At 33.4% G+C, this 24362-nt stretch overlaps 2 protein-coding genes across 3 annotated transcripts in view; one reads left to right on the forward strand and one right to left on the reverse strand.

Annotated features, from left to right (window-relative positions):
* Positions 1-1660: 1660 nt before the first annotated feature.
* On the reverse strand, positions 1661-16058 carry LOC111714535 (ubiquitin carboxyl-terminal hydrolase MINDY-1). Its single transcript, XM_023489668.1, has 14 exons — positions 15770-16058; positions 14605-14671; positions 13844-14510; positions 13234-13280; positions 12756-12819; positions 12338-12411; positions 11405-11520; positions 9703-9850; positions 8850-8939; positions 7939-8029; positions 6568-6678; positions 4503-4581; positions 3670-3726; positions 1661-3611 (listed from the first exon to the last, which is right to left on the reverse strand). The coding sequence occupies exons 1-14, from the start codon at positions 16055-16057 to the stop codon at positions 3597-3599; spliced, it is 1914 nt and encodes a 637-aa protein (XP_023345436.1). The 5' UTR covers position 16058; the 3' UTR covers positions 1661-3596.
* Positions 16059-17981: 1923 nt separating this feature from the next.
* The window catches only part of LOC111714529 (uncharacterized), a 21757-nt gene continuing 15376 nt past the window's right edge, over positions 17982-24362 (forward strand). For both annotated transcript variants that reach the window (XM_023489662.1, XM_023489663.1), the window contains exons 1-5: positions 17982-18220; positions 20498-20625; positions 21098-21146; positions 23222-23300; positions 24017-24110. In XM_023489662.1, coding sequence (XP_023345430.1) covers positions 18115-18220; positions 20498-20625; positions 21098-21146; positions 23222-23300; positions 24017-24110 — 456 coding nt within the window. In that variant the 5' untranslated portion in view covers positions 17982-18114. The remainder of the gene's footprint in view (positions 18221-20497; positions 20626-21097; positions 21147-23221; positions 23301-24016; positions 24111-24362) is intronic.

The raw sequence follows: 24362 nt of genomic DNA on the forward strand, positions 1-24362 counted from the left end.
CACATTAACTGAGTTACGGAAATCAATTTTTAGTAAAATTAAGTACTGTGTATATTAAGTTAGGGTATAAAAATTAACATCACGGATCTATTTATTCTGTTTACGCTTGTAGGCGTTTGCATGTTTGAAGAATATGAAGAAAATCGCATGTTCAGAAACACATTTTAAGACATGATAATTTGTAATCTGAAATTTTATAAAGATTGAATCACAGGATCACAGAAAATTCGCAAAAATGTTAAAAGAAAATTCGCAATTTTCAGTTCTGGTCTAATTTTTATGGAAAAGTTATTTAAATTCTCTAGTTTCTTTCTTCTATATATAAATTTGGCTTGTCTTGGTGTCTGTTTGTTTGTTTGTATCCAATAAACGTCAAAACGGCTGAACCGATCGGGCCCAAAATTTTTTGTGGGGCATCACTTGACCACAGGGAAGGTTTATGAATGATAAAAAAAATGTTTTATAAAGGTTTTTAATTTTGTAAAAAAAATTTAAATTCTTGAAAATCCGCGAATTTTATTTTAAAAATCCCCAAACTTTTTTCTTCTTTGTTTTAAAATGTAAATGAAAAGAACATGTTCACAATTTAAATAGAAGATGGGCGCGAAGCGCTCTAAAAGCCTAGTCTTAGTATATTCTAAAGTTATAAATATACGCTTTTCAGTTGAAACCTGAAGAGCCATCGAAAAACAACTTTTCCTTAAAAATTTGGCTAGAACTGAAAGTTGCAAATTTTCTCATCACAATTTTGCGAATTTTCTGTAATTCAATCTTATAAGATTATAAATTTCGATTGAAATAATTTATATTCACATTTTTGCTTTTCTGAACTTTTGATTTTAGAGAAGAAAAATTAAAATCAAAATTAAATATTAAAAAAACAAACCAGGAGAGTTGCACAAAACCAGGCGTCGCTAATCACACTTTTTTTACTCACCCCGTATGTGTAATGATTATGAAAATTTATTCAAAGTAACTGGACCCTGCACATGGAAACACAATTTTGATTAAATGACCCCTCCGCCCCAGCTTCTCTTTTTCTTGTCAATTTTTCACATAATTTCTTCATAGTCGTAAAACTTGCAAATCACCAACGGGCCTCATATTTAGGAACCGGAAGATGAGAGGCTTTGTTTGGTTTCCTCGTCATTTCCGTTGTTACAGTTCTTTAACTTTTAATTTACAAGAAGGGTGTCCCAATAAACATGGGATTTAAGTGAAAACTTTTATATAGTCTTCGATCCATAAACACAGTTATTGCAGTATTCCAGTTTGAAAATCTAAAATCAAAATCTGGTTAACTTTTTGTGTATCTTCAAAATTGACGGAAATATTGTCTTGTAAAAATTTCAATTTATAGTTACTTGATACCTAATATTTTCGTCAATTTTTAAAACACAAAAAAGGTTAACCGCTTTATGAAAAGCTCGTAAGACGTACAGCCACCAGGGGGCGGAAACGTCATGTGTGTGTGTCTGTACCAAAAGAGTGTGTGTCAGTTTACTGCATACACTTTTATAATTTCTTTGCCATGTATTAAATATCAAAAATCAAAGACGACTTTCAAGTCAATTCCCATATTCATTAGGACACCATTTATAAAAAATGTCTAATTTGTTTTAACAATAAATTCCCGCAAATAAATCAGAAAAAAGAGAGGCACAGTTACATATTTATTAAAAAGCATCAATTACAAATTCTCAATCCAATAAAATAATTTGCTCCACAGTAAAAAAATGGTCCAAGTCTGACATTTAAAAGTTTTCAGCAGGTATGGTGTACAGTTGTACACTATACAATGTGTAAAAAGCCAGTACAAAAATATATTTTTAAAAACTAGATTCTCTGATATGATTTGCGCTGAATACTAAATCTAATAAGTCTTCTGCAGTTTCTGAGAGAAATAAGTAGTGACCGGAGATAAGTGAGTAGAGAATAGAGATCTGCAAAAGGCTTGTATATGCGACATTTTAAACGTACTCCAGTACGCAACAAATTAGCAGACATCTACCTTCAGGGATATTTATGGATCATTTGGATATGAAAAACAAAACCTTTAAAATAGATTAAATTCATAAATTTTTTGTTTTCTGTTAACAGTTAAGAGTATTTCTTTAAAACCGGACCCCTGATTGGGTATTATATGTAACAATTGGCGGTTAGATGGCAGCAACTAAACTCGTTATAGAAATAAAGATTGCCGTGACGGTACGACTTTAGGCCTACTCAGCCCAGCCCAGAAATAAGTCTGTATATATCTATACCCGATTCGTTAAACATTTTCTAGCTGTGATTTAGCTGCGATTTCCCAGGCCAGCTAGGCGAGGAAGTCACAGCTAAAGCATAGCTAGAAAATGTCTAACGAATCGGACACTAGTCTGTGGTGGTGATAGATTGTTTACATTCCGCCCAGGAACTGCAGTACACTTAAAGATATGGGTATTCCAAGCATTGTTTTGCTTACAAATATCAAACATATAAATGATTTCATTAACACTTTAACTGCGGTGGTAGGCGAATAAAACATTAAAATGAAGACGACGTTTTTATTTAAAATTAAATTTTCAACAAGGTTTTTTCGAGTTACAAGTTTACAGGTAATTAAAGATAAGCTTTCTTAATTGAAAGCTTATCTTTGTTTCCATGTTTTGTGTATTCATGCTGTGTAAAGCTTCCATTTTGGACACCAAAAGTCGTCTTCACTATATTAATATAATCCCCTACCACAGTATTTAACTAAAAAGGGATACATTTTGAGTTGCAGCGATGTTAATATATTTATTATGACTAACAAAAGGGACTATCGACTTTAATTCACGCGATCCTTCATGTGTAGAGTGGCATTTACGATTCAAGAAGGTACCCTTTAAACTGAGATTTCATTTTTACCATCTAAAAATTGATAATTTTTAATTGCTGGTTCTTTATTTAAATGACTTGAGGATTTATCCTGTAGAAACAATGAAGTAAACAATCAGAATTACACAATTTCTGATGTAGAAAAACTCAAGTACCTTCCTCATTGTTCATGAGATTATGTTAAAAACGGCACTTTGGTGAATTGGACACGTAGGGTAACCCCTTTAAATACCAAATCAGATCTTTACATTTCAAAGAGGCCGCAGAGTGACTGCGTGGGTTACAGGCATTCGGCTGTTCAGGTAAAAAATCCTTTTTTGTTATTATTGAAGAACCACACAAGTATCTTTCAATAAAAAATAACCTTTAAAATCCAATAAATTAATTTAATCATGACTCTGTTAAAAACTAAACTTTATTTAACAACTTAAAATAAAAGGTTCCTTGACTAGATTAATCGATGTAAATAATTTTTAATTTCCAATTGATTGAAATGACTTAAACTACAAAAAACTGATCGTTAATATATAAATTTGATAAGAACCCAATCAAAAACCATTCGAAAGCTCGATTCTTTTTTACCAAACTCTAATTTTTGAACCTATAAGAAGCTTGGGAACTATAATGACTTAGTTTTGTGGGCATTTTTTTTATCGGAATAATATCCTTCATTTTTCAGTGTCTTCCAGTGTTTCGTAATCCTATCCACAGAAGTAGAAGCCAATACAAACTTTCCACTACAGGATACAACACTAAAATAGAGAAATATTAAAAAAAAAAACGAAAAAAATTTGTTTAACTTTTTATTACATTTTTTTCCTTTTTTCCTCCTCGTGGTCCTATAGGATGCTCGGGGCCTGGTGCACCCTAAAAATAAGTAAAATAAAAACAATCAAAATAATGATTTTTTAAAAAAAAATTCTGGAAGATTTTGGGGGTCAAGTCATCTTAAGTTACCCGACCCCTTTTTTTCTTTTCAAAATTTCAGGTGTCAAAAACGATTTCCCCGTGACCTTATCGAAAATCAAATTTGGTTTTGGAAAGGTATGAGGAGTGGGAGAAGGCAGGCGGCCATGAGCCACCACTATTTCCCCTTCCGTACCACATATTAGCTTTTTCTCTCTTGTAAAACAGTTTAAGAATTCAATAAATAAATAAATAAATAAATAAAAGATAAACCATCATTCCGTGGAAATCAAGGCCGAGACCCCATCAAAAATAACCACCAAAGGATGGAAATTAATGTATATCCGATTATGACATAAGTCTAGTGTGATCGAGACATCGAGGTCTAGGCCAGTGACAGAAGTCACCTCCCCACTGCACACAAACAGCGCTTGGACTAGTACAATGTATTTATCTTAAGTATAATTAAAAAAATGGTTTGAGTTGTGCTGTTTTGCATGACGCGGCTGGATTTTTTAAAATCACACTTTAAAGGCCCTAAATATAACATTTAAAAAAGTAGTTTTGCCCGGAAGAGTCGAATATGGTGGTACGGAAGGGGAAATGGTGGTGGCTCATGGCTGCCGGAAGAGAAAAAAGATTATATTAATCTGCAGATTAACAAAAAGCTGAGATTAAGTATTGATTTCGATATCCACAACCTAAAGTTTTCATCTTAGAAGGAACAAAAATATTACTTGTGGACCCTGTGCACTTCTTTCATCTTCTTGGGCAGCGGCATTCTCAGCTTCTTGGAGACGTGCAGCTAGCTCACCACTGAACAGATAAACGGTGTCTTATTAAACTATAGAAATTATAGTTAAGAGAACTGACAGATTCTCGTGTATCTTTGATACATATATATAATATATAATAAATATTGGGTCACATGATATTATGTAAACTTGCAATACATTGTACACTATTAATTATCTATGTTTGTAAACTTCTACGTAAAAACCCATTATTTATTTGAACTGCGTTTCAAATGAATACGTAGCATGGTTAGCTTAAACCCTTTTAATACGTACATTTAACTTATAAAAATGTTTGGAGATGGCTTAACTACGTTATTTACCCTCCCTAATCCTTTAAATACGCACATCTGAAATGCGCCTATTTCAACTGTGCTGTAATATGTAACATAATTGCCTTAATTATGTGATATAGATAACGACGTAGGAATTGTAATTACATCTATTAACTTTAATTTGTAATATATAAACCTTAAATATGGCTAGTTAGAATCAGAACTCAGCTTTGATTACACTGTATAGTAATTGTATCCCGTTGAGTATTCGTGTTGAGATCATACCTCGTTTAGGGTAGAGATCGATTAAGGGCTTTTAGATAGCAAATAGCTTGTTGATAGCTATGCTTGTGTCCCTGTGTGACATTTAGAGCCTATCTAATAACTTGTTGGTAGCTAGACTGAAACCCTGTTTTGATAAACAGGCTGGATCGTCCCCATCATTTGGAATCGATATATAGCTTGTTGATAGCTACGCTTGTATCCCTGTGTGGTATTTAGAGCCGAAGTAATAGCTTGTTGAGAGCTATGCTTGTGTCCCTGTGTGGCATTTCGAGTTAGAGTTTTAGCTTGTTTTATAGCTACGCTTGTGTATCTGTGTGGCATTTAGCGCCTGAGTAATAGCTAGATTGATAAACTACGCTTGTGTCCCTTTGTGACATTTAGAGCCTGAGTAATAGCTAGATTAATAAGCTACGCTTGTGTCCCTTCGTGGCATTTAGAGCCTGAGTAATAGCTAGATTAATAAGCTACGCTTGTGTCCCTTTGTCACATTTAGAGCCTGAGCAATAGATAGATTGATAAGCTACGCTTGTGTCCCTTCGTCACATTTAGAGCCTGAGTAAAAGATAGATTGATAAGCTACGCTTGTGTTCCTTCGTGACATTTAGAGCCTGAGTAATAGCCAGATTAATAAGCTACGCTTGTGTCCCTTCGTGGCATTTAGACCCTGAGTAATAGCTAGATTGATTGACTTGGATAGCGGACTGGTCGTGCCTGGACTGATACAGTTTGGGGGACGAACTTTTAAGAGTACGGCATTTACTACATATATTTTGAACAACACATTTTGCATTTAGGAAAGCTCTTAAGGCGAATAACCTATTATGTGGGCTTTGTAATATATAATATATATAAGAAAAGAATTTGATTTGATTTGAATTTTTATTGTATAATATATGTATAAAGACAAAGCCTCCAAAAAAGGTTGTTCGCCTTTTGAGCTTTCCCAAATGTGCTGTTCCTCCTGAAAAGCTTAATAGTAATACACAATGGTCGGCGTTCAAATCAATACAATGAAGACTACTTTTTTATTTATATATAAATAAGCATTAAAAAGAATCTGTAAATTGACAGCTTCTTTATGTTTCCATTTAAATGTGAATCCAAGTTGAGGGAAAGCTCGGTAGAAATCAAAATTGAAATAGAAAGTCTTGAATGGGATTGATATATACGACGACGACTGTAAAATAAATGAGTTAATGAATGGAAGGATAATGAATAAATAAATAAATACATACTCTGTCAGCTGTTCATGTCTTATATAAATAAATGAATTAATGAATGAAAGGAAAAATTAATGAATGCCTACTCTGTCAGCTGTTCATGTCTTATATAAATAAATGAATTAATGAATGGAAGGAAAAATAAATGAATGCCTACTCTGTCAGCTGTTCATGTCTTATATAAATAAATGAATTAATGAATGGAAGGAAAAATAAATGAATGCCTACTCTGTCAGCTGTTCATGTCCTCCCAAATGATTCTGTTTGAATTCTTGAAATAACTGTTCACGTTGGGTTGCCTCTTCTCCTTCCCTCTGCAGAACCTCGGCTAACCTCCGACTGAAAATATAATCAAATCAAATCAAGTTCAAGGGAGTGTTCATTTAAAGAGTTAAAATTATGATTTTCAAATGCTGTCCACAAAATAAATTTTTTAACCATCTATTTACCCTATATCTCAGGTAACGAAATAGAAATTTAAGCCAGATCAAATGTGGAAAAGAGTTGACCCTCCAAAAATTTTAGTTTCTATTCCGTCAAATAAGCATCATAAAAAGTAACGCAAAAAAAGCGATATGAAACCCGATCCATGTTTAAATACCTTCCGACACTAACTTGATTCTTTAGTCATTTGACGTAAAGTAAAAAATGACCTGTGAACTGTCAATGTAAAACTTTAACCCTTTTACGATGATCAGGAAATATCCTCCCTTACAGTCAGAACCCTGAAACTTTGGAATAGAAAGACGACTTTTAGACCAACGTTAAGATTTAACAAGTCCAATTTACGTGAGAGACAGCAATTGTGCAGTGTAAACAGACCCTTTCATTTATTAAGTGATTTAATAGTAGTACAATTATTTGCTTTTAAGCAGCACAAATACACTTAAGCACTGTTTTAATGTCGTCTTTCTATTCCAAGTTTCCTGTGTTATTTCCGTGATACCAAAAAAATGCGGAACTATCTCCTCGTTATGTACAGAATTACCACCATCACCACGTTGTGTACAGAATTACCACCATCACCACGTTATGTATAAAATTATCACCATCACCACGTTATGTACAGAATTATCACCATCACCACGTTTTGTACAGAATTATCACCATCACCACGTTATGTACAGAATTGGCACAATCACCGCATTATGAACAGAATTACCACAACCACCCCGTTATGTACAGAATTACCCCCATCACCACGTTATGTACAGAATTGCCACCATCACCACGTTATGTACAGAATTACCACCATCACAACGTTATGTACAGAATTACCACCCTCAATACGTTATGTACAGAATTACCACCATCACCACGTAATGTACAGAATTACCACCATCACCACGTTATGTACAGAATTACCACCCTCACCACGTTATGTACAGAATTACCACCATCGTACCACATTATGTACAGAATTGCCACCGTCACCACGTTATGTAAAGAATTGCCACCATCACCACGATATATACAGAATTACCACCATTACCACATTATGTACAGAATTTCCACCATCACCACGTCATGTACAGAATTACCACCATCACCACTTTATGTACATAATAACCACCATCACCACGTTATTTACAGAATTACCACCACTCTGATGAAATATGAACATACTCCTGCTCTAGCGCTTCCGCAGGGTTGGCTGCAGCAGAACAGTTTTCAAGACGGGAGTCGACACCTGCATCAGGATTTAAGTATACAGGGTGTCCCACAAAACATGACAGTTGGTAAAATAGTTTTGAATGTCTTCTTGCATATACTGTACTAGATGTTAAAGACTTTTTGCAGTTTATTTTGTTATGAAACTATTATACTTAAGTATAATCTTGATTTCAATTTTGTAAAATATTCTGTTTGATATCTAACAAATTATGAAAGAAGACATTTAAAACTATTCAACTACTTTCATGTTTCGTGGGACACCCTGTTTGTATAAAGATTAGCAAATAAGAGTTTGAGCCGAATTTTTATTCCTTTTTAATGACATTTTCGAATGCGATGCAAATATGCAGTGGAGGTTTAGAGAATTTCTGTTATAATTGTAACATTTTACCAATCTCCGATGATTACAAATACATAACAAGTAAATAGCATAGGGATGTAATGAAATCTGGGGATAATTTGTTTATATCAATAATAATATTAAAGGGACTGTAAGCGTAATTTCCAGTGACCCTACATGCATTGCAAAAATGATAGCAATTTCCGTTTTACGTACCCTTAAAACCTTAGTCTGATCAAGCATGAATTATATATTAATGTTTAGAACTTCAAAAACTGATTATTTTAATTGGGGTGACTTGCGCATTTCTACTACAGAAACACGTATAGGAATCAAACACTTTTAAACATAGAAAAACTACAGAATATTTCAAATTATGGATCAGATAAATAAAGAGTAACGTTGTGAATTGTGCATTTTCGTCTTTGCATTGTAGTGGCACTTGAAATTACGCTTACAGTCCCTTTAATAATGGATTTTTGAATACAATGCAAACCTGAATCTTTAAATGTAGAATTTACAAATGAGCAGTCTCCCTCAATGTTTGCTAAGGTCTCCCAGACAACCTCCTTCTGTGAAAGGAAACCTAGAATCCACGAAAACAAGTCTTGAAATATTAGTCGTCGTTGCATGTATCAATACAATGAAGACGACTTACGACTTTAATTTTGATTTCTATCAAGCTGTTGAACAGCTGGTGATTGGATAAAAGATACACATAAACAAAAGAAGCTGTCAATTAAAAAAGATTCTTTTTGTTTACTTGTAAACTTGTAATTTGAAAAAAGCTCGTTAGCAATCAAAACTTAAATAAAAAAGTCTTCTTCATTGTATTGACATAATCGCTTAACACTTTTCTTAAAACTTTTTTATTGCAATCAAAGTAGATCTGTTTTGGGAACTTCAGTCGATCTGTAAACATGCTTCAAGACTACTAAAAATTTTTTTTTTAAAATTACGAGGAAAAGTATTATATCAAGCTTTAATTTTCAAAAATTTAAAAAAAGTTTTTGTCACATTTTCTTTTTAATACTATTTTGATGGTCGTTTAAACTTTAGAACCAAAAAACAATGACAAAATTATAATTTCTTAAAAATAATTTTTTGTGATTTGAACCAACTTCAACATTAAATTTAAAATTAACAAATTGCTCATGTTTTCCACGAATGACAAGTCCAAGATTTTTAAACACCAAAGCTCCCGAAAATAAAAGATATGTTACGGCAAAATAGTCTTTATAGCTCTTAAACTAATTATCGTGCATTATCGTCTTTTACGGGGGAAGTGTGTGAGTGTGTGTGTGTGTAGGGGGTGGAGGGGGGGGGGAGGGTCAGAAAGTGTGTATTCCCTTGATCAGTAACGAGTATGAAAAGTTCTCCATTCTTCTTGAATAAGGTTGAGAAATGATTGTTTCGGAAGAAAACCGCCAACTCTAGTTCTTCCAGCTTCGCAGTCAGTTCGTATAATCTGAAATGAATGAATGTTTTTAAATTTTTATGAAAAAACTAATTATTTTCTTTCTTTTTACCATGTAATGATTTTGGTCATTTTCTGTAGGATTGAAGAGTGAAGAAGATATAAAAATATACAGTCATAATCAGAAATACTCGAGATTGATTTTTGATTAATCAGATGACTTTACAATCTAATTTTACAAATATAATAATGAAACGATTATTACAAAATGCCCTAAAACTGCCAATTCCAAAATGTGGTCTGCCTTTATTGTGCGCTTAAAATTACCAGAGATATATATGTAAAGTCGGCTGATTCACTGACAATTAATTCCGGATCTTTCTGGTTATGACTGTATCGAAAATAATTTTTGAACCCAGATTTTTTCTATCTACAAGAGTGATAACCTTTTTTTGCCAATAAAGACAATTTTACAGTTAAAATGAATAATGTCTTAAATCAATTTGCTAGATTTTGTACAGCAGAGAGGGGCGGCGTTCTTATCAAGATAAATGAAAAAAGTACTACAAGTTATTAATCAACCCAAAAGCCAATATTTAAAAGATTCCGAAACAAAGAACACACTTGAAATAATCCTTGTACTTAAGAAAATTTCGAAAAAATGTTAAGGTTTGAAATGAGCAGTATCGTAATGAAGGATTTTCTAGGCGAGGGTTCTTTTGGAGTCATCTATGTTATTTTGCTGAAGTTAAAAAAAATAGGACTTTTTATGAGCAATAATGCGCGTAGGACCAAAAAAATCTTGTTAATATTTTTCCTAAATTGACTTGAAATTTGATCTTGTCAATTCAGAACATGGAATCAAGGCCCTTATTTACGCCCCTGGAGCTCGGAATTCATCTCTGACCTCAGTTATTGAGAGTAAGTACTGTAATTGTTACTGAGAGTAAGTACTGTAATTGCTACTACCCCCCCCAATCATACAGACTTAGAATTCAAATTAGTAAATTCAATTTCTGAAGTCTAAGACAAAACAATAATTGTTGCGTTATTTTCTTGTCTGAAGTGTAACATACAGTGGTCGAAGGTTATATCAATACATTGAAGACGACTTTATAATTTTATTATAATATAAGTTTTAATTGTTAACAAGCTTTTTTGGAATTTTAAGTTTACAAGGAATTGAAGAGAACCTTTTTTAATTGTCAGCTTCTCATAGTTTCCATGTTAATGTGTACACATGCTGTTTATAAAGCAAAATTGAAATCGAAAGTCGTCTTCATTGTATTGATATATGCAACAACGTGTGTTTAGAAAACGTTGTTTTTGTTCTTTTAAAGAATGAGCCTTTGTAGGTTAATAAAAAAAAACAGAATATTGATTTTTAATGATTTGAAAAAAATATTGAAAGTGGAACATCAAAAAGCAAGTTTTTTTTTCATTCTTTTTGAAAGTTTTAACCCGAAAATGTAGTCATATTCCCCAGTTCAGGGAATATAAAAAATATGGCGCTCTTCCCAGTGCCCAAACATGCATCTTATGGAAAAAAATTATTTTTAAAAAAAGGAAAAAAAAATAATTTTTCGATAAAATATACACCCCTTGTTATGTAAAGTTGATAAATATTTGCTAACCTGTGGATCTACTAACCAACCATGGTACAGATTGATATGTAGAATATCAAATATAAGTAGTTCTGAAGTATATTCAAACTCATCTACTCCTGTAAACTTTACATTCACATCCAAACCTAGATTAACATTTATTTCTAATTTTTTGTCACGGATCTATGAATAGATAAAAGATAAATAATTCCTAAAAAATCTCCCCACACCCCGCCCCCCCCCCCACCCTCCTATATACATTAGAAATATTAATTATGCTAAAGTTTATCAAAATCCGCTCTAGATATCTCTGAGAAAACATTTAGAAAAAAAATAATAGTTTTGAAGAGGCTGTAGAGATAATTTTAAGTTTTATCATGTGTCATGTCCGATTCACAACAGTACTGGACAAATCTTTGTTTGATTATAGACGATAAAGAAGTCTTTTTTTTATTGCTGAATAAGTTGCTGATTAGACACCGTTGTGACTTGGACTCTACACTCTACACAAGCAGAGTCAGTCACATTTAAAGAGACTATAATCGTTATTCCAAGTGACCCTCCATAGAAAGATGGCAATGCCCGGTACCCTTAAAAACTTTGTCTGATCAAGTATAAATTAGATATCAATGTTTTTTCCTCCTTCAAACTGAGCTGGGATATCCTTAATCCCGATTGATTAATTAATCTGGAGATTAATGACAAGTGGAGTACAAGAATTATTTAATCTGGAGATTAAGAAAAAGAGGAGATTAAGCCTTAACCCCGATATTCACCATTCAAAAGTTCCCAGCTCTGGTTAATATCAATGAAAAACATCTATATTTTCCACATTTTTGATCAGATAAAGGTTTTCAGGGTACCATTGATTAACGGAAATTACCATCTTTGCATAGAGGGTCACTTAAAATTTAACAAAAATTAATATCCCGGTTGGCTACCTATTACTATAACTATTACTACCTGTACTAAGTTTGGGTAAAACAGCCACCGCGTCATTAATATTCCGTTCTAAATCCAGATCCTCTTTACTGGTACTAAATATATTTAAGTAAACATACATATATATATTTATATGTATATATATTTATATATGTATATATATTTATATTTATATATAAATACATTTATACTAAACTATATATATATATATATTTCTTCAATATCTTAGCAGTTTCTTATCTAACTAAGGGGTATATTTTTCTTGAAGAATCATTCCCCACTCCTTCCTCTTTGGAAAAAAAATATTCTTCCCCAGAATTGTTGGGTAAACAGTATAAATAAGGATGAAAAAACTTTCCTTATAAAGTGTAATTTTTCATTTTATCTCCCCAGATCTTAATTCTTAAAAATATACACCCCTGAACTAGCTTCAGTATACCTTAATGATAAAATTAGATCTCCTAGATACTCTAATAACTGTTCAGCACATACAACTTCTGCCCCTAAAAACATTAAATAAGAATAAATCTAAACACTAGGCTCCCATCTTCTAATTCAACTTTTAATCGTGGCTCTTTCTGTGAACATTTTCTCTTTTGCAATATTTAAAAATAACAAAACAAAAAGTTTTATGGATTTTCAAAATTTTACGAAGTTTTATTGTAGACAAATTTTTGTAATTCTGAGCATTCATAAACCTTCCCTGGGGTCCCTTGAGTTGCCATTAAATATTTGGGCCCGATCGGAGTTCAGATGTTTTGAGTTTACAGGATAAGATACGATAGGGTAAGATACGATAAATTCGTGACAAATTCTTTAAAACTATTTATGTATGTATGAGTTAAGAGCTTTTATATAATATTGTAGAATTATTTATCAATAAAATATATACCCCAGTAAAATAAAGGAAAAAATACCTTCGGGGAGAGAAAGTTTTCCTCTCAACAACAGAATATTGACAATACTAATAAACAGCAACAAATATTAAAAAAGTGAACTTTGTTTTTTTCTATTTACCTTAAACTAATTTGATTTCCCTAATTTTAACCGGTTCTTGTTCTTGTGTATTGCTTTTGCAAGTTTATTGACCAATGTCAATCTATTGGATCCATAAGACAGTAAACGTAATTTATAGTGTCCCTCCATTAAGAGTTTGATTTACAACTGTACACTTAAAGCTTTTTCTGATTAAGTATGAATTAGATATTTTTTTTTTTGAACTGTTTATCTCCATTTGTAATTTTTCTTCAAAAGCTACTTATGCATTTTTTGATTCAGTGACATTTGAAAAACTAAACTATTATAGATGAAAAATACCATGTGAACTTCTACAATTCTGAGTCAGATTAAGGTTTCAAGGGTACCGTTGTGAATCGGACATTCCTGCCTTTAAATGAAAAGTCACTTAGAGTTACGACAACCATTCAGGTGGCTTTATCCTGTTATGCCACCCCTGCATCAGTATATTTGTGAATTTAAAGAATAGTTTGAAAATGGCATTTTGTTAATCTCAGATTTATTGCTTTCCTAATGAGAGGACAGGGGCCATTTTCGTTCTGAGTAATAATGGCACTGGACCTTAATCCGAACTCAATCCACTTAACAGCATAGATATTCTTATCCTTGTTAAACCCATCCTCTTCATCAGCAGCTGGGCCCCCTCGGGGACTAGGAACAGCTGGGTCCTCTAGGTTGGAGGGGATAACTGGATCCTCTAGGTTGGAGGGGATAACTGGGTTCTCTAGGTTGGAGGGAATAACAGGGTCCACTAAGTTGGAGGGAATAACTGCTTCCTCTAGGTTGGAGGGGACAACTGGGTCCTCTAGGTTACAGGGGCTAACTGGGTCCTCTAAGGTGGAGGACACAACTCCGTCCTTTAGGATGGAGGGGACAACTGAGTCCTCTAAATTGGAGGGGACAGCTGAGTCCCTTAGGTTTGAGGGACTAATGCCCAGTGTAGAGCTAGAATTGACATTGAACTCGGATTTATCATTATTATCATCAAGCTTGGTTGGTTCTATGGATACTGGAACTCTATCAGTTTCGGACGGATTTTCTTCTACCAAAGAGATTTCTGGACTTTGTGGATTTGTTTCTAGACTTTCCATTTGGTCGGCAACATTCTCAGTACCTAATGCTGACTGGGACTGAATAATATCAGTGCTTGAGAGACTTAGTGGTCCGATGTGATTTCCTGAAATAAGTAATAAATTGATTTTAAAAGTTTTTTGTTTTCAAAAAATACTAAAAATACTATACTAGTTTACAGTTATGAATAATATCATTACCAGCGGGTTGAGAGGGATTTTCCGAAATAGAATGTTCTGTTTTGTTTTCTTTTGCATTATCTTCATCCTGGTGAAATAAAACAAATTTAAATAAATCGATATTTTAAGCAAATCCTCAAAAAGTGTGTCATCAGAAGTAAGAAAGCCTGTACAGCGTACATTATACAGTTTATGCATTCATAAATGATGGCATTTTTCATCATTTAAATTGCTGCAAAAGTCGCTTTCTAGAACTTTCGATTGTGGCGAATTCATTTTTAAAATTAAATATAAATTTTATTCTTTTTTAGCCCTTTAAATCATTAGGTTTCCACAATTTAGCGATAAAAATTCCACCCAAAAATAGTAATGGCTTCATAGCACTTTTAAAAGACTGACATAGCTTTAAAGGGAGTGACCGGCTATGTAAGGTAATTGAACTGAGTATGCAGTGTTGTCGAAAACTTCTTTAGGATTCATTTGAGACATATTTCACTTTTTAAAGATCTGTAAATCCTGAGTTTGAGCGCAAATTCGATGTCCAAAACTCCTGATTTGGGGGTGGATACGCTTTCAGAATTAGTTTTTTTAAATTATTAAATAACGACAACGAAAAATAAAGTAAAAATTATACAGTAATCTAATTAGATGGCTAGGAACGTATTTCACAAAAGAAATTTGTCAATAAATCAATGCTAAAATCAATTATTTCGTTTTCATTATTATATTGAATTTCTAACTTTCTTTGAATTAATTCGCAGATTTCTTCAAATTCTTTAAATGTGGTCTTTTCAATAATAATTATAGAAAATCTGCGAACATCTTTGTGAATAACGAGAAACTAATAATTGAACAAGATTACTTATTTTCGATGATAAGATTAATTTTTATTTTCTCAAAATGTTCCTAAACATGACGCCTATAGTTTATTGTAGAATATTTTTACATTTTATGTTGTCGTTAATTAATAATTAAAAAAACTAATTCTGAAAGCGTATCCACCCCCAAATCAGGAGTTTTGAACGTTGAATTTGAGCTCAAACTCAGGATTTACAGACTTTTAAAAAGTGAAATATGTCTCTAATGAATCCTAAAGAAGTTTTCCACAACACTGCATACTTAGTTCAACTACCTTACATAGCCGGTCACTCCCTTTAAAGTCAATGTTTCAAGAATATAATATTACGTTTAAAAATGGTTGATTGTTCGATGATTGTGTAGTAGCAGGCAGAAGGCTTGAAACGTCATCCATAGATATGACAGGATCTGATTCTTCTTTTGCACTTTCTGCGTCTATGGAATTAATAGCGGATGAAGATTCTTCTGAATGTTTACTCTCGTTAGATGTTGAAGGGTCAAGCACAAGCATATGCTCTTCATCATCAGTTAAGGTGGATCTTGATGTGCCTTCAACACAAACATTTCCAATAATTTCATCCTTGGAACTCATCTTGTCTAAAATAAATGAAAACATTTTTACAATCGCAGCTCAATCACAGATGAATCGTGTTTTAGTTTAAGATTTAATCCTGGTTCAGAATAGGCTTATCTACAGAGCGTCCCATATCATATTAGATTATCCCGAAAATCGCAATTTAGACCCGTTGACGGTCTAATATGATGTGGGACACCCTGTATATTATATAAATTGTATTCTGTTTTTTTTGTTCGATCCAAACTTGAACCCGTGTACCGATTTGCCTCCAATTTTTAATGGGGCCGGAACTCGGGAGAGTCACTGGTATGTTCTTAGCATGGTTTCATGATTCTTAGTTGTGTGGGTCGACTTAATCAGAAGAAATAGCTAAAATCGTAATTTAAGGCCAAGTGCGAGTAAATTGCGGGAGTAACCATGAGTAACGCGGGAATCGTTATATTTGCGCACACACTAGTTTCAAATAAATAAGGATCTTATGAAAATTCCCAAAAAAACGGTCTTCTCCGCTGTTTTCATGCATCTTTTTGAAACATATGATATGAAGCTGCAGCAGAAGGGGGGAGGGGGGGGGTTGAAAATCGATCCTTATGAAATTACACCTCAATCTGTTTTGAAGTCTCTATTTAGTCTCATGTCCCTAAAAAAAATTTAGGACCAATTAAACATAATCCATATCATATTGGATTATTTATCAGGTTTAACACTGACATACGCACATATTACTCTAAAACCCTCGTGTTTTCTACATGCAAACTTATATATTAGGCTGCGCTTAAATTATACAATTTTTAAAGTTGATTCAAGCTTTCAAAATTTTCTGATTAGTCCAGAAAATCTCAATTTAGAGCTATAGACAAGTGTCCGTCCCGAGAACAAGATTAAGACACTTTCTGGGCCGAGCGCTGCGGCTAGGACAGACTAGGGGCCGAGCGCTGTGGCCACATGGTCAATTATATCCATCGTCCTACATATAGGATGATTATATATTTAGGGTTAGGTTAGGTTGAGACACTTTCTGGGCCGAGTGCTGCCACTAGGGGGCCAAGCGCTGCGGCTTGGGGGCCAAGCGCTGCGGCTTGGGGGGCCAAGCGCTGCGGCTTGGGGGCCAAGCGCTGCGGCTTGGGGGCCAAGCGCTGCGGCTTGGGGGCCAAGCGCTGCGGCAAGGATAGGCTAGGGGGCCGGGCGCTGCAGCCAATGGTCAATTATATCCATGTTTTACATTTATTAAGATCCATCTACAAAATTGATAGGCCGGATCGAGGGGGGTCCAAAAATTGTTCACTCGTAAATTACCCATAAACAATCCGAAATGATGTGGGACACCCTGTATCATATAAGTAAGACCAAGTTATAGTCAAAGCACTTAAAAATTAATATCATTTATGTTTTGCTGCAATATTGTCCAAGCGAAGATGCCGCGTCTGTTTTCTTTAATTCAAGCTGACCAACCTGAAAAGTGAGAAAAGATGGTGAATAACGAAAAACAAAAGTTGTGAAATATAAGATTGTCGCTCATCCGACAAAAATTATTGCTCATCCGACCTAAAAATTGCTTATCCAATCTAAAATTGTTGCTCAAACCTCAACGGACCTAAAAATGGCGCCTACCTGGCCTAAAATGTATGCTTGCAACAATTTAGCCAAAATTTATTTTGATCTGAGATCGGAAAAACTACAAAGTTCTTTACGGACCTAAAACTTTTTAAAACCAAACCGACCTAATAGGCGCACGATACTCAGGGTCGGAAAACCTTTATAGAATCACCTACCTCGGACTGTCCTCGGTTTACAAGGTATCGAAAAATAGTTCTTAAAAAAAATTTTTTTTAATTGCCTATCATAAATTAAGAAAAATCAATTTTTGGTTAAAACTAATTTTACTACATAAATTACACCATAATAGATCTTTAGACGTAGGTCGGTTGAATTGCACCTCGATAATTTCCGCGTTTTTAGATTTTTGTGTAGTTTAGTCTTCCACTCCCCATTGCGTACACTCACTCCAAACTCACTCCTACGCTTCATCCCTGCGATACCGACTCAAATGCAGATCCAACATAGGAAAATGAAAAAATGGAGAAAAGAATGAGAAAATGATTTTACCAGAACTGATTTTATCAACATCAATTCTTAGTTTAGCCCTGTTTGTTTGGGCAGTCCTGGCTAAATATAAAAAAGAAGGAAAAACTAGATTTTCAGGTAGAATTTCACTTTATATTTATGTATGACCACGGGGCGTGTATGAGGACCTGTAAATCTGTCCTGGGGGTTAAGAGAGTCTGTCCTAGTGAACGATTTTTGGAACTCCCTTTAAAGTTAATGTTTCAAGAATATAATATTACGTTTAAAAATGGTTGATTGTTCGATGATTGTGTAGTAGCAGGCAGAAGGCTTGAAACGTCATCCATAGATATGACAGGATCTGATTCTTCTTTTGCACTTTCTGCGTCTATGGAATTAATAGCGGATGAAGATTCTTCTGAATGTTTACTCTCGTTAGATGTTGAAGGGTCAAGCACAAGCATATGCTCTTCATCATCAGTTAAGGTGGATCTTGATGTGCCTTCAACACAAACATTTCCAATAATTTCATCCTTGGAACTCATCTTGTCTAAAATAAATGAAAACATTTTTACAATCGCAGCTCAATCACAGATGAATCGTGTTTTAGTTTAAGATTTAATCCTGGTTCAGAATAGGCTTATCTACAGAGCGTCCCATATCATATTAGATTATCCCGAAAATCGCAATTTAGACCCGTTGACGGTCTAATATGATGTGGGACACCCTGTATATTATATAAATTGTATTCTGTTTTTTTTGTTCGATCCAAACTTGAACCCGTGTACCGATTTGCCTCCAATTTTTAATGGGGCCGGAACTCGGGAGAGTCACTGGTATGTTCTTAGCATGGTTTCATGATTCTTAGTTGTGTGGGTCGACTTAATCAGAAGAAATAGCTAAAATCGTAATTTAAGGCCAAGTGCGAGTAAATTGCGGGAGTAACCATGAGTAACGCGGGAATCGTTATATTTGCGCACACACTAGTTTCAAATAAATAAGGATCTTATGAAAATTCCCAAAAAAACGGTCTTCTCCGCTGTTTTCATGCATCTTTTTGAAACATATGATATGAAGCTGCAGCAGAAGGGGGGAGGGGGGGGGTTGAAAATCGATCCTTATGAAATTACACCTCAATCTGTTTTGAAGTCTCTATTTAGTCTCATGTCCCTAAAAAAAATTTAGGACCAATTAAACATAATCCATATCATATTGGATTATTTATCAGGTTTAACACTGACATACGCACATATTACTCTAAAACCCTCGTGTTTTCTACATGCAAACTTATATATTAGGCTGCGCTTAAATTATACAATTTTTAAAGTTGATTCAAGCTTTCAAAATTTTCTGATTAGTCCAGAAAATCTCAATTTAGAGCTATAGACAAGTGTCCGTCCCGAGAACAGTCCAAAAATCGTTCTCTAGGAAATTACCATCTCGTGAACATGGTTACCTCAGCCTCAGTTTGGGAATACGTAAGAGTACGTATTTTCCATACACATGACTTACTTATTTTCGTAACCATTTCCTTGGTAAAAATACGTATTTTATATCCGTAAAAATACGTATACGACAAACGTAAAAAGGCTTATGTTAAAAACCTAAAAAATTCGATAAATCAGGTATTTTTAGGGTTTTCCTATACGTAAAGTACTTATTTTTAAACGCATATTTAAGTTCTTAAAGCAAAATTTTAAAGGTTATGACTATTATTAAGCATGCATATTTATCCTTCATATCTATACAACTCATTCCACAGATTTCAAACCATATTCATATCAATTAATTTCAATCCAATCCAATATTCTTCTACACAAATTCCCACCATCATCATTCCTTCATCTGTATCCATCTAAATAAACATTCATATATACACTTGTTTAAGTATATCTTCTGGGTATATTCCTAGAGAACGATTTTTGGATTTATTCGTAAAAGTACGTTTCTATAAAAACCTAAGCCTTAATAAAAACCACTTGGTATGATAAATACGTAAATATACGTAAGTTATTTACCAAAAATTAAGCAAACGAAATTTTACGTAAATATACCTAATAATATGTATACCATAGAGGCTTTAGTATTTTGGGGTTTTTCGGGTTTGTAGGTTAAGCATGAAATTCATAAATATGATTACTTTCAACAGCTTTGTTTGCGCCGCAGCAGGCAATACAGAAATGAAGTATAGAAGCACTGACAAGGAAGTTGGAATTGTTTATTTTATAGCCCAGGGTATATATTTTCTTGGAAAAATGTCCGATATTTTTTACTCTGGTTTATTGTTTACCTACAGTGTTCCAAAATATTAACTATGTTATTTATTTATTTAAGCGCGAAGGGGAAAGAAGGGTTTGAAAAGTTCCAAAATAGAAGATTTAAAACTTTTAAGATTATTTGTTTTATTTGTTAAAGACGGTGAGGGTAGTAGTGAGGATGAAGAGGAGGATGAGGGGGAGGGGGACTGCTCCAGCAAGGAGAACTTTGTTGATGAGACCTTGCTAGAGTCCTGCGGGTCCTCGGTCTGTGGAGAGAGTGCTAAGGTGAATAAATTCTGTATATTTAGAAGAATGTGGTGGGGGTGGGGGGAGTATGGTTTTCGAAGAAATTTTGGGGTTAAATTAAAAAAATGTAAAGTGCAAGTTTTATGATCTTGATGAAGCTGGAGGGGTAACAAATTTGTCAACAAAATCTTATTCTCTGCAGTTAAGTAAAACTTCTCACTAATAATGATAATAATGGAATAAACCCCGGCAACGTCAGTTATTCCAGCTAGTAAAATATAAATATTAAATTTGCCGTAATATTTACTTGATTAAAAATATAAAAAAAGACAAACAAATGGGGGTTAATTTCTAATTATTTTTTAGAACCAAACTATATTCTTTCCTCGAATTTTTTTTCATCACAGACTTTACATGTAAATCATGGATTTTTACAGTCAAGGCGAGCAAGAAAACAGCGAAGATTTGTCTGAATCTTAGCTTATCTTCAATTCTATCTGTTGTATTCTAGGATGAAACTCCTTTGTCTAGCACTCCGGGAACTCCTAAAGCCACCTCAGGTTTGTTAATTCCTTTTTTATTACGCGATCTCCATTGAGATTAAATGCATAATAATTGTCGTCTTTTTTCTTTCTTTTTTATTACAATTTTAAAACTGATTTTATGAGTTATAATTGTGATTGATTCTATGAATTATGAAAATGATTTTATAAATTATAATTGTAATTTACTGTGAACTATAAAACGAATGAATTTAATTAATTATAACAATTATTCATTAAATATTAATGGGTTAGTGTGGGGAACTCGTGTATTGTGGATATCGAGACCAATGTTTGATCTCGATATTTTAGTATCTGCAGATTAACTTAATCTTTATTTGATATCTTGCATGGTAATCGACTCATACCCATTACCCAGTCAGGGGTTAAATGGAAAGGAAAGGAATAAATGAAGGGATTCAGCTTCGATTCCTAAATTACTCCCCACAGTGTATATCGAGATCTAGCGATCGTGATTATGAGTAATAGTATCCAACACAAAAAAATCCCAGCTCAGTTAAAACAAAATTTGTTGAAAGCAATCATATAACAGTTTCAAAATTACCGCCATATTTGTAATAGTGGTAACTTAAACTTCCCAAGTTCTTTGATGAATATGGATATGTCCCTTACATACAGGGTTACCCACAAAGGATTTGACTTTGGCATATTTTCTCGAAAAATCATGTTATTAGCCCCTCCCACTCTGGAATATTTGTACTTTGACTTGAGTATATTAATTGTAATACAAATGAGGAAGAATTGACTAAAAGAATTGATTCAAGTTTAAAACTAAAAACCTGTATATCTACTTAAACCTGACTAATTTCTCTCTAGCTCATCTAGCTTCAGTTCAAAGATCCCTGAATTCGTTAAAGTTTATAGAATACTACTTAATTTCAGGGGTATTTATTTTTCCATTAATTTTTTTAAAGTGTGGGTCTTGTTTTAATCATTTTTGCAATTAAAACATAATTGTTAAATTATTTTGTAGAGTTGCAATTTAATTTTGCATGGTCAAACCATGTTTATTATATATTTAGCAATTTTACAGAAAATAAATTACAAATAAAAACATGGTGTCCCAGTAAATATCGGCAGGGAGTGACAATTACTTCAGATCAGGGGATAGGATCCGGAACCATTGGATCCGCTACATTTTGTCTTACTGAATCCGCATCCGCAAATTATGCGGATCCACGGATGGATCCGCATGGAACAAAATATCAATAAAAAACTGAAGAAAATTTTTGTTTGCACTCACACCCCAAATCTGAACTGTTGATAAAAGAGAGATTTAAAAAAATTTGCATAAAAGAAAACGATAAAAGAAGTAAATCAAGAAAAAAATTCTTTTGTTAAAGAAATCAGTAAATCTTTGAGAAATGTTCATTACCTAGATCCCGATCCATTTTTTCCATCCGGATGTGCATCTATATTAAATGGTTTCAAAGCACTGCTTTATATGTAGCTTTTTTTTGTGGTGATAGCCGACTCATTTTTATCTTAAATGCAATCCAAAATGTAGGAATAAGGCAATTTTTGTCCTATTTTCCTTACGTCTTGGATGATTATTTCAAGAAAAATAAAATAAAAATAGATTCAGGGGTGTATATTTTCTCTGAGATTAATATTTTTGCCCCCCTTCCCTGGACCCACCCCTTTTCGAATCATTTCCCCCCCAAAAGTCACGACCAATTAAAAAATTTTGGATTTTGACTGAAATGTACACTGGAGCGTTTTGGTGCTCTAAAAGTCCCCCCGATTTTTTGAAAATCTTGAATTCGCGCTGGTATTCTCTTTACAATCAAACTGAATTATATTTTTAGTTTTATTGTTATTGTTATTGTTATTGTTATTGTTATTGTTATTGTTATTGTTATTGTTATTGTTATTGTTATTGTTATTGTTATTGCTATTGCTATTGCTATTGCTATTGCTATTGCTATTGCTATTGCTATTGCTATTGCTATTGCTATTGCTATTGCTATTGCTAATGCTATTGCTATTGCTATTGCTATTGCTATTGCTATTGCTATTGCTATTGCTATTGTTATTGTTATTGTTATTGTTATTGTTATTGTTATGTGCAGGGTTAAGTAGAAGACAGAGGAAGAATAGAAAGAAAGAAGACAAGGGACCGAAGAAATCCAAATCTCCTATATTATCCAGGTATATATATATATTATCCAGGTATATATATATTACCAGCAGAAGTACCCTTGCAATGCTGCCTTAAAAGCTTTGTCTGATCAAGTATTAATTAAATATCTATGTTTTTGTTTCTTTAAACCTTTCATTTTAATTTGTGGTGTCTTTGAAAGTGATTTGCGCATTTCTTGCTTATAGGAAGCAATGGAAAAATTATCTGCATTAAACACTTTGAAAAACAGTGTTACAGTGTTATCTTTCACAAGTTTGAAAAGATTAAGGTTCAAGGGTACCGTTGTAAATCGGGCAATGTCATCTTTAAATGGAGGGTCGCTTGAAGTTACGTTTACAGTCCCTAAACACAACCATACGCAATACACAGATAAAAATCCTTAAAATTTATCATTAAGTTTCAATTTATTAACTTATTAAGTCTATGTACTGAATTAGTATCTGTTGTCCCGTAATAGTTGTAACATATGTTCAAACAAAATAAACAGTTTAATTTCCCATCATTGTTCAAGAGGTCAGCAACCCATAGCGACGGAAAAAAAAATCTTTTATTCTTCCTTGTAATATAAAAATTTTGTTGAGTAAAATATGTAAAATTTGACAGAATACAATTTTGTCAACGTCCAAAAAACAAAATTTGTAATTGCCTAGCGCGCTAGCAAAACGTTCCATATTTTCATGGTATCAACGTTTGTGTAATTATCCCTTTACTATTTGATTTTTAGAACGAGCTCTGAGGAGTTAAAACCTGACTTAACCCGTTCCAAGAAGAATAGTGTTCCTTGTAAACAATATACTAAACTAAATATGCCAGACAAGGTAAAGAATAGTGTTCCCTGTAAACAATATACTAAACTAAATATGCCAGACAAGGTAAAGAATAGTGTTCCCTGTAAACAATTACTAAACTAAATATGCCAGTTACGGTAAAGAATAGTGTTCCCTGTGAACAATATACTAAACTAAATATGCCAGTCAAGGTAAAGAATAGTGTTCCCTGTAAACAATTACTAAACTAAATATGCCAGTTACGGTAAAGAATAGTGTTCCCTGTGAATATCGAGATCTAGC

This window comes from Eurytemora carolleeae, unplaced genomic scaffold (genome assembly GCF_000591075.1).
Source record: "Eurytemora carolleeae unplaced genomic scaffold, Eaff_2.0 scaffold1242, whole genome shotgun sequence".
Lineage (NCBI taxonomy): Eukaryota > Metazoa > Arthropoda > Copepoda > Calanoida > Temoridae > Eurytemora > Eurytemora carolleeae.